Source organism: Salvelinus namaycush, chromosome 10, assembly GCF_016432855.1.
Source record: "Salvelinus namaycush isolate Seneca chromosome 10, SaNama_1.0, whole genome shotgun sequence".
NCBI classification, from domain to species: domain Eukaryota; kingdom Metazoa; phylum Chordata; class Actinopteri; order Salmoniformes; family Salmonidae; genus Salvelinus; species Salvelinus namaycush.
Genome location: NC_052316.1, coordinates 45,512,552 through 45,523,974, shown reverse-complemented (window position 1 = coordinate 45,523,974; position 11,423 = coordinate 45,512,552). Strand labels below are relative to the sequence as shown.

The window sequence follows — 11,423 nt, the reverse complement described above, 5'->3', positions numbered from 1 at the left end:
CTTCATGACAACCTTTCTGTCTCCCTGTATCCTCATGACAACCTGTCTGTCTCCCTGTATCCTCATGACAACCTGTCTTTCTCCCTGTATCCTCATGACAACTTGTCTGTCTCCCTCTATCTTCATGACAACCTTTCTGTCTCCCTGTATCCTCATGACAACCTGTCTGTCTCCCTGTATCCTCATGACAACCTGTCTGTCTCCCTGTATCCTCATGACAACCTGTCTTTCTCCCTCTATCTTCATGACAACCTTTCTGTCTCCCTGTATCCTCATGACAACCTGTCTGTCTCCCTGTATCCTCATGACAACCTGTCTTTCTCCCTGTATCCTCATGACAACTTGTCTGTCTCCCTCTATCTTCATGACAACCTGTCTGTCTCTCTCTATCCTCTCAAGCTGTGCATATCCTTTAATAAAAATACCTAAACACAGTAGTGGGTTAGTCACATTCTACACTGTTATAACAAAACCCAACTCAATGAAATGCACTTGAAATAGAGGTCGACTTGACATCGTACATTTGTCAACTGTTAGCTTACAATGTTATGACTAATTAATAGATTATGCACCCCACTATTCATGACAACAAATGCTTGATGTGGTGTTAGCCAGACATTTCAAAGGAGTGAAAGAAACATTTCAACACCAGCTCAGTATCTGTGAGTCTCTGCCCAGGGCAGAGGCTGTTGTTAATGAGAGCTTCCTGCTACCTCATTCTTTGTTTCCTGTTGCAGCCCGAGCTTTGGGCTCTGGCCCCTGCTCAGAGAATCCCTTATCTGTCTGACCGACACAATAGGATAGAGTCCAGATATCTAAAAGAGGGAGAGAGAGAGGGAGAAAGTTTCCAAGTTGGAAATTCCAGAGTAGCCTATTCACGCCCAGGCAGTGTCATAACGATGAATTCCGGTCTGTGGCCGTTGTTGAAGTGTGGGTTGGTGTATATATATATGTATGCACAGAGTACCAGAGAGCAGTATCATTTCATCCACTGGATAAGACTAGAAACATATCCTTTAGAGATTTACCTGCAAAAGAGCATCACATTTAAAAACGTACAATGGTAAGTACTGTTGAGAGAATTGGTTTATGCCTTAAAATTAAGATGCATTAGTTAGTTTATATACATTTCAGACAGCCAATGCATTTCTCAGTCAGTAAAGTATGGCTTGATGTTGTCTCCACAGGACTTCTGCTCTGCATCACAGCAAGCCAGAAGCCCCAGCTCATGGATCACCCTCTTCCTCCTGTACTCAAGTAAGAAACACATTTCAAAAGATCTATGTATTTCTAAAATCCCATTCATGTAAACTCATTCATGTACTGTATGTCAATATTGACCTTTTTGTTTTATATGTCATTCCTCAGTTGTCACCATGTGCAGTAGAGTAGAGGGCTGGTCCTACCATCACTCCAACAAAACTATGAACTGGGACACTGCTAGAAAGTGGTGCACGGAGCACTACACTGACATGGTGGCCATCCAGAACCGTGGAGAGATCTCCCACCTTAACAGCATCCTGCCCAGGCAGACCAACTATTACTGGATAGGGATCCGTAAGGTGGACGACGTGTGGACATGGGTGGGGACCAATAAGACCCTGACTAAAGAGGCAGAGAACTGGGCAGACGGAGAACCCAACAACGGGGGGAACAAGGAGGACTGTGTGGAGATGTACATCAAGAGAGAGAAGGACACAGGGAAGTGGAACGACGAGACGTGTATGAAGAAGAAGACGGCTCTGTGCTTCACAGCCTCGTGTCAGAGCGACTCATGTTACCATGGAGAGTGTGTGGAGACCATCAACAGCCACCGCTGTAAATGCTTTGAGGGCTTCTACGGAGAGCAGTGTGAACACGGTAAGCAAGCCAGGATGATATAGTCCAATAATCTAATACAGGCAGTATGAAACCAACTGCATTGTGCTATCACATTCAAAGTTCTCTTAAAAGTAACTCCTTGCCTATTTTCCTTTGTCGGCAGTTGTTGAATGTAAGATGGAGGAGGTCACTGTCCCTGCTAAAGCCAGTGTCAGTTGCTCTCACCCCAATGGGAATTTCTCCTTTGACTCGACGTGTCAGTATTCCTGTGAAGAGGGGTACCGGCTGAGCAGCTCCGGGCCTGTGAGATGCACAGCCTCAGAATCATGGTCAGAACAGCCTCCCACCTGTGAATGTAAGTATATCCTCTTATTAACCTTATAAATAAAGTGTTCTGGAAAGACTAATAAGAGAATAAAATAACAGCTACCATTTGTTGTAACCTTTTGATTTGTACTTTCTTTGAATTACTTCAGTGTCTTGCTATTGGTCTTTATACCAGTATGACAGCTTAGACCTCCTGTATTTCAGTTGTTGTGTATCTTGAGTAATGTCTTCATCGTGACACATTTAGTCATGTATTGCGATCTGCCCTCTCCTCCTCAGTGGTCTTATGCAGTGAGCTGTATGAACCTGTGAAGGGTTCCATGGCCTGCTCCCATCCCCTGGGCTCCTTCAGCTACCTGTCCACCTGTACCTTTACCTGTGAGGAGGGCTATGAGAGGCTGGCCTCCAGCTCTGCTACCCTGCAGTGTGGAGCCTCGGGACAGTGGAACGACTCACAGCCGCAGTGTGTTGGTGTGTACAGGTTCTGCATATCTGTAAACGTAGCCCCCATAACATGTTACATCAACTGTAGTTGCTATAAATATATGAATGACACAGGACATTTTCCATTCAGAAATATCAAGGAGGACAAATATAGTTTTGTAATTGTCTGACAGTCTACAATTGTCTCTGGACACAGACTGACCACTGCACCACTATTCACTCTGTCTTGCAGCTGTAAGCTGCCCTACCCTCCAGCAGCCACAGGATGGCGCTATCAGCTGTGGAGAAGACTTCACCTATGGAAGCAGCTGTAACTTTAGCTGCTCTGAGGGTTATCTCCTCAAGGGGGCGATCACGGTGACCTGCACATCAGCTGCTGAGTGGAGTGAGGAGATACCACACTGTGAAGGTAAGGACAAACTTTTTTGCATCTTTAAAATAGACCTGATTTAAACCATTGTCTATATTGACAAGAGTTTTTAAATCAATTTAAACCAATGTATTTATTGACAAGAAAGACATTTGACCACTCTAACAATGGAAGAACATGTCCTCAAAGATGGAAGTCAGGCAGGAGATGGCGAGAACAGGTGGGACCATTCTAGCCAATGAGAGGGCAGATATGCGTGGGAACAACAGACCATAGAAACAGATTGAGGACTCATCTCTGTATCTCAATCAAATTTATTTATAAAGCCCTTCTTACATCTGCTGATGTCACAAGGTGCTGTACAGAAACCCAGCCTAAAACCCCAAACAGCAAGCAACGCAGGTGTAGAAGCACGGTGGCAAGGAAAAACTCCCTAGAAAGGCCAGAACCTAGGAAGAAACCTAGAGAGGAACCAGGCTATGAGGGGTGGCCAGTCCTCTTCTGGCTGTGCCGGGTGGAGATTATAACAGAACATGGCCAAGATGTTCAAATGTTCATAGATGACCAGCAGGGTCAAATAATAATAATTACAGTGGTTGTCGAGGGTGCAGCAAGTCAGCACCTCAGGAGTAAATGTCAGTTGGCTTTTCATAGCCAATCATTCAGAGAATCTCTACCACTCCTGCTGTCTCTAGAGAGTTGAAAACAGCAGGTCTGGGACAGGTAGCACGTCCGGTGAACAGTTCAGGGTTCCATAGCCGCAGGCGGAACAGTTGAAACTGGAGCAGCAGCACGGCCAGGTGGACTGGGGACAGCAAGGAGTCATCAGCCCAGGTAGTCCTGAGGCATGGTCCTAGGGCTCAGGTCCTCAGAGAGAGAACGAATTGGATAGAGCATACTTAAATTCACACAGGACACCGGATAAGACAGGAGAAATACTCCAGATATAACAGGCTGACCCTAGCCCCCCGACACATAAACTACTGCAGCATAAATACTGGAGGCTGAGTTAGGAGGGGGGCTATCTGTGCCATTATAGAATCTGTGACAGCAATGACACATTTAGTCATGTATTGCGATCTGCCCTCTCCTCCTCAGTGGTCTTATGCAGTGAGCTGTATGAACCTGTGAAGGGTTCCATGGCCTGCTCCCATCCCCTGGGCTCCTTCAGCTACCTGTCCACCTGTACCTTTACCTGTGAGGAGGGCTATGAGAGGCTGGCCTCCAGCTCTGCTACCCTGCAGTGTGGAGCCTCGGGACAGTGGAACGACTCACAGCCGCAGTGTGTTGGTGTGTACAGGTTCTGCATATCTGTAAACGTAGCCCCCATAACATGTTACATCAACTGTAGTTGCTATAAATATATGAATGACACAGGACATTTTACATTCAGAAATATCAAGGAGGACAAATAGAGTTTTGTAATTGTCTGACAGTCTAGAATTGTCTCTGGACACAGACTGACCATTGCACCACTATTCACTCTGTCTTGCAGCTGTAAGCTGCCCTACCCTCCAGCAGCCACAGGATGGCGCTATCAGCTGTGGAGAAGACACCTATGGAAGCAGCTGTAACTTTAGCTGCTCTGAGGGTTATCTCCTCAAGGGGGCGATCACGGTGTCCTGCACATCAGCTGCTGAGTGGAGTGAGGAGATACCACACTGTGAAGGTAAGGACAAACTTTTTTCAATTTTTAAAATAGACCTGATTTAAACCATTGTCTATATTGACAAGAGTTTTTAAACGAATTAATACAATGTCATTATTGACAAGAATTTTTAAATCAATTTAAACCAATGTATTTATTGACAAAATAGACATATGACCACTCTATCAATGGAAAAACATGTCCTCAAAGATGGCGAGAACAGGTGGGACCATTCTAGCCAATGAGAGGGCAGAGATGCCTGTGAACAACAGACCATAGAAATATATGTGTTTTATTTTATTGTATTTAACCGTTATTTAACTAGGCAAGTCAATTAAGAACAAATTCTTATTTAAAATGACGAGCTACCAAAAGGCAAAAGGCCTCCTGCGGGGACCGGGGCTGGAATGAAAAAACTAATAAATTCAGTAAAAATGTAGGACAAAACACACATCACGACAAGAGACAACACAACACTACATAAAGAGAGACCTAAGACAACAACACATGACAACACAGCATGGTACAGTAGCAACACAATATAACAACATGGCAGCAGCACAACATGGTAGCAGTACAAAACAGGGTACAAACATTGTTGGGCACATACAACAGCACAAAGAGCAAGAAGGTAGAGACAACAATACATCACGCAAAGCAGCCACAACTGTCAGTAAGAGTGTCCACGACTGAGTCTTTGAATTAAGAGATTGAGATAAAACTGTTCAGTTTGAGTGTTTGTTGCAGCTCGTTCCAGTCGCTAGCTGCAGCAAACTGAAAAGACAAGCAACCCAGTGATGTTTGTGCTTTGGGGACCTTTAACAGAATGTGACTGGCAGAACGGGTGTTGTATGCGGAGAATGAGGGCTGCAGTAGATATCTCAGATAGGGGGGAGTGAGGCCTAAGAGGGTTTTATAAATAAGCATCAACCAGTGGGTCTTGCAACAGGAATACAGAGATGACCCGTTTACAGAAGAGTATAGAGTGCAGTGATGTGTCCTATAAGGAGCATTGGTGGCAAATCTGATGGCCGAATGTTAAAGAACATCTAGCCATTCGAGAGCACCCTTACCTGCCGATCTATGAATTACATTTCCGTAATTTAGCATGGGATGGATGGTCATCTGTATCAGGGTTAGTTTGGCAGCTGGGGTGAAAGAGGAGCGATTACAATAGAGGAAACCAAGTCTAGATAGAGGACTCATCTCTGTATCTGAGCCATTATAGAGTCTGTGACAGCATTGACACATTTAGTCATGTATTGCGATCTGCCCTCTCCTCCTCAGTGGTCTTATGCAGTGAGCTGTATGAACCTGGGAAGGGATCCATGGCCTGCTCCCATCCCCTGGGCTCCTTCAGCTACCTGTCCACCTGTACCTTTACCTGTGAGGAGGGCTATGAGAGGCTGGCCTCCAGCTCTGCTACCCTGCAGTGTGGAGCCTCGGGACAGTGGAACGACTCACAGCCGCAGTGTGTTGGTGTGTACAGGTTCTGCATATCTGTAAACGTAGCCCCCATAACATGTTACATCAACTGTAGTTGCTATAAATATATGAATGACACAGGACATTTTACATTCAGAAATATCTAGGAGGACAAATATAGTTTGTAATTGTATGACAGTCTAGAATTGTCTCTGGACACAGACTGACCACTGCACCACTATTCACTCTGTCTTGCAGCTGTAAGCTGCCCTACCCTCCAGCAGCCACAGGATGGCGCTATCAGCTGTGGAGAAGACACCTATGGAAGCAGCTGTAACTTTAGCTGCTCTGAGGGTTATCTCCTCAAGGGGGCGATCACGGTGTCCTGCACATCAGCTGCTGAGTGGAGTGAGGAGATACCACACTGTGAAGGTAAGGACAAACTTTTTTCAATTTTTAAAATAGACCTGATTTAAACCATTGTCTATATTGACAAGAGTTTTTAAACGAATTAATACAATGTCATTATTGACAAGAATTTTTAAATCAATTTAAACCAATGTATTTATTGACAAAATAGACATATGACCACTCTATCAATGGAAAAACATGTCCTCAAAGATGGCGAGAACAGGTGGGACCATTCTAGCCAATGAGAGGGCAGAGATGCCTGTGAACAACAGACCATAGAAATATATGTGTTTTATTTTATTGTATTTAACCGTTATTTAACTAGGCAAGTCAATTAAGAACAAATTCTTATTTAAAATGACGAGCTACCAAAAGGCAAAAGGCCTCCTGCGGGGACCGGGGCTGGAATGAAAAAACTAATAAATTCAGTAAAAATGTAGGACAAAACACACATCACGACAAGAGACAACACAACACTACATAAAGAGAGACCTAAGACAACAACACATGACAACACAGCATGGTACAGTAGCAACACAATATAACAACATGGCAGCAGCACAACATGGTAGCAGTACAAAACAGGGTACAAACATTGTTGGGCACATACAACAGCACAAAGAGCAAGAAGGTAGAGACAACAATACATCACGCAAAGCAGCCACAACTGTCAGTAAGAGTGTCCACGACTGAGTCTTTGAATTAAGAGATTGAGATAAAACTGTTCAGTTTGAGTGTTTGTTGCAGCTCGTTCCAGTCGCTAGCTGCAGCAAACTGAAAAGACAAGCAACCCAGTGATGTTTGTGCTTTGGGGACCTTTAACAGAATGTGACTGGCAGAACGGGTGTTGTATGCGGAGAATGAGGGCTGCAGTAGATATCTCAGATAGGGGGGAGTGAGGCCTAAGAGGGTTTTATAAATAAGCATCAACCAGTGGGTCTTGCAACAGGAATACAGAGATGACCCGTTTACAGAAGAGTATAGAGTGCAGTGATGTGTCCTATAAGGAGCATTGGTGGCAAATCTGATGGCCGAATGTTAAAGAACATCTAGCCATTCGAGAGCACCCTTACCTGCCGATCTATGAATTACATTTCCGTAATTTAGCATGGGATGGATGGTCATCTGTATCAGGGTTAGTTTGGCAGCTGGGGTGAAAGAGGAGCGATTACAATAGAGGAAACCAAGTCTAGATAGAGGACTCATCTCTGTATCTGAGCCATTATAGAGTCTGTGACAGCATTGACACATTTAGTCATGTATTGCGATCTGCCCTCTCCTCCTCAGTGGTCTTATGCAGTGAGCTGTATGAACCTGGGAAGGGATCCATGGCCTGCTCCCATCCCCTGGGCTCCTTCAGCTACCTGTCCACCTGTACCTTTACCTGTGAGGAGGGCTATGAGAGGCTGGCCTCCAGCTCTGCTACCCTGCAGTGTGGAGCCTCGGGACAGTGGAACGACTCACAGCCGCAGTGTGTTGGTGTGTACAGGTTCTGCATATCTGTAAACCTAGCCCCCATAACATGTTACATCAACTGTAGTTGCTAAAATATTTGAATGACACAGGACATTTTACATTCAGAAATATCTAGGAGGACAAATATAGTTTGTAATTGTATGACAGTCTAGAATTGTCTCTGGACACAGACTGACCACTGCACCACTATTCACTCTGTCTTGCAGCTGTAAGCTGCCCTACCCTCCAGCAGCCACAGGATGGCGCTATCAGCTGTGGAGAAGACTTCACCTATGGAAGCAGCTGTAACTTTAGCTGCTCTGAGGGTTATCTCCTCAAGGGGGCGATCACGGTGACCTGCACATCAGCTACTGAGTGGAGTGAGGAGATACCACACTGTGAAGGTAAGGACAAACTTTTTTGCATCTTTAAAATAGACCTGATTTAAACGATTGTCTATATTGACAAGAGTTTTTAAACCGATGTCTTTATTGACTAGATAGACATATGACCACTCTAACAATGGAAATGCATGTCCTCAAAGATGCAAGGCAGGCGGGAGGAGGCGAGAATGTTGAAGTATTACATTTCCTTCTTCTTCATTGGCCGATTGTTCACAACTCATAGAATCCCCACCAAGGTGACTACTTGAAACGGGTGGAGGCCTTCAATGGCAATCTCCCTGCTAAAAGGCTTATATCAATGACTAGTCCCCCATCTATCTCTATGACAACAACATTTTTTATCAAAGTTGCTGAAATGCCACGTGCGTCCACTTATATCAGTGCATTCGTAAAACGACATGTATTTATTTAACTAGGAAAGTCAGTTAAGAACAATTTCTTATTTACAATGACAGCCTACCCCGGACAACACTGGGCCAATTGTGTGCCAGCTGTGATGCAGCCTGGATACGAACCAGGGACTGTAGTGACGCCTCTTGCATTGAGATGCAGTGCATTAGACCGCTGCGCCACTCGGGACTACCAGGGCCATAAACATAACCATTATGAAACCTCTATTCAATCAAATAAGCCTCACGTAGCAAGTTAGCAATGACATTTTTGTTGTTGACCAAATGCGACACCATCTCATTGACCTTCATACGAAAATTCCTCACTTCAGGGGCTTATTTTCATGGACAGATTTTGGGCTGAGTAAAACCTCTCACTTCGCCTCTTCCTCTCCTGTTTAATCTCAGTCAATTGACACATTTACACACAATACTAAAACAGTATAGACTGAGTTTAAATGGAGAGAAAGAGGTGAAGTGAGAGGTTTTACTCAGCTCGAGTGTACAAAATATTAAGAACACCTGCTCTTTCCATGACAACGACTGACCAGGTGAATCCAGGTGAACGCTATGATCACTTATTGATGTCACTTGTTAAATCAACTTCAATCAGTGTAGATGAAGGGGAGGAAACAGGTTAAATAAGGATTTTTAAGCCTTAAGACAATTGGATTGTGTGAGACACAATCAAACAGAATATTCTGTGAGACACAGCCAAATTGAAATTCTGTGAGACAACCAAACTGGATATTCGCTGGTCATCAGGACAAAGTATGTCTTATGTAGCGGTTATAAAGGCTTTATGAATGCATCATGAGTTCATATCCTACATAAGGGGGCTACCAAAATACGAACATTTTTTGAGAGGGTTGTAGTCAGTGATGTGACCGATCAGTTGATTCAGATTGTTTGACTGTTTTCCTCTGTTGTTTCTTGTTAACTCCAGCCACACCTGAGCCTCCATTGAACCCCACTATCCTAGGCCTGGCAGCAGGGGGCGCTGTGTCATTATCTGGCCTGTCTCTGGCTGCATGGCTCCTCAAACGAATCAGACAGAAAGGTAAACACAGAAGAAGGCCCTTATCTTCTCCACTCAGTCATTGGCTAGGAATAAGAAAGACATAAGAAATTCAAAAACATCCCTGTTTCATAACACAGATTTGATTCAGAATGGCTATTTCTTACTTGACAATATTCATCAATATGCTCTTCATTGCCTCCTTCCAGCTAACAAGTTTGATCTGAACAGCACCTCAGACATTGAGGAACCTTTACAGACCTACAGGAACAGCATCGACAGCCTCATATAGAGACCAACAACAGTAACAGCAGGAACAACAGCAAGAATAACTGCAGGAACAACTGCCGGAACAACTGCAGGAACCACTGCAGGAACAGCATCGACAGCCTCATATAGAGACCAACAACAGTAACAGCCGGAACAACAGCAGGAACAACTGCAGGAACAGCATCGACAGCCTCATATAGAGACCAACAACAGTAACAGCAGGAACAACTGCAGGAACAACTGCAGGAACAGGCTGGCTCTGTTTTCAAAGAAGATCTGCTGGTCACACCTGGATCACAGTTCCTCAGTATTGTAATGTAGTAGGTTAGATAGCCTTGAATCGTCTGACTGGGAGAGAGGTGCTACGTTGAGTATACAGAATCATCTGTTCTCATGATGGTCCTACAGAAAATGTCTTTTTTCTCCCTAAGGGAGTTTTGTATTGAACAAATTGTTCACCACTGGCTGGTATATGACCACAAGTGGCCAAATTTCTTATGATACTGATTTTGACAGCTATTTTATACAAACTACAGAAAGTTGTATATTGTATTCCCCTGTATAATTATTTGTATTATCATAAATATATTGTTATGATTTTACAAAACGGTGAAATCAATGCCTTTCAGTATTTAAGTTTTATTTATTTTTAAACCACAGTCTGTGTGTTACAGAATTAAATTTGATATTGAAAAAGTGTCTTTTTAAATATAATAAACGTTTCAAACATTGTCAATAATGTTCTTAATTTTTCCATTATTTTCTGTCCGATGCTTTTTATAATAGCTACAAATAAATAGTCCATGGCTATTTGAGTTCAAATGTACCAACAGAGAGCAAAATTAACTCAAATACACCAGTAGAATAAGAATAAGTAGAGTGGCACGAAAGGATCCCAAGAGGGCTTCCTTCTTTTAAGCCCCGCGCCCCCCCCCTGGTTACTTTAGCAACCTCTGACATTTTCCCAGAAGCCCAAATCCCTACAACTGGCAAAATCCCCTCAGAATGATCTCAAACTGTGTCTCTAATAAACAATCAAATAAACACAGACTACCCCTTGCTAATCAGGAAACTCTTGGGTATGTTGTGTCAGACTGTCATTACAATGCTTCACAGAAACCTGGTAAAATGATGTTTGTAGTGTAGCTAGCCACTAAATGGCTCTGAATTCACTGTCAGCATGCAGTCAAAGCTGTAACCACACAGAACACAGTCTGAAGATGGGCAGAAACTGCTTCTCCTATAGAAATCCCCGATAAAGCTCATACGTAGAAGCACATCATCGGGTCTAACGGTCTTCTCGCCAGTGGTGGAAAAAGTATTTGTCATACTTGAGTAAAAGTAAACATACCTTAATAGAAAATGACTCAAGTAAAAGCGAAAGTCACTGAGTAAAATACTTGTAAAAGTCAAACAGTATTTGGTTTTAAATATACTTAAG

General features: G+C 43.6%; 1 protein-coding gene across 2 annotated transcripts; it reads left to right on the top strand.

Moving 5' to 3' along the window:
• The first annotated feature begins 969 nt into the window (after positions 1–969).
• Positions 970–10,691, top strand: LOC120055090 (E-selectin-like). 2 transcript variants are annotated; one of them, XM_039002990.1, is made up of 14 exons: positions 970–1,063; positions 1,188–1,257; positions 1,369–1,860; positions 1,985–2,176; positions 2,428–2,619; positions 2,825–3,001; positions 4,061–4,252; positions 4,458–4,631; positions 5,898–6,089; positions 6,294–6,467; positions 7,734–7,925; positions 8,129–8,305; positions 9,641–9,754; positions 9,922–10,686. In XM_039002990.1, exons 1-14 carry the CDS (start codon positions 1,061–1,063, stop codon positions 10,002–10,004), a joined length of 2,424 nt encoding a protein of 807 aa, XP_038858918.1. In that variant the 5' UTR covers positions 970–1,060; the 3' UTR covers positions 10,005–10,686. The 2 variants fall into 2 exon arrangements, with proteins under 2 accessions (XP_038858918.1, XP_038858919.1); XM_039002991.1 differs by lacking the exons at positions 2,825–3,001; positions 4,061–4,252 and having other exon boundaries at positions 9,922–10,691.
• Positions 10,692–11,423: the final 732 nt, after the last annotated feature.

Excerpts from the sequence above, each read along its gene's own strand:
- LOC120055090 (XM_039002990.1), top strand. Across the intron at positions 1,258-1,368 it reads CCTCTTCCTCCTGTACTCAA|TTGTCACCATGTGCAGTAGA; the intron begins GTAAGAAACACA and ends GTCATTCCTCAG. Across the intron at positions 3,002-4,060 it reads GGAGATACCACACTGTGAAG|TGGTCTTATGCAGTGAGCTG; the intron begins GTAAGGACAAAC and ends TCTCCTCCTCAG.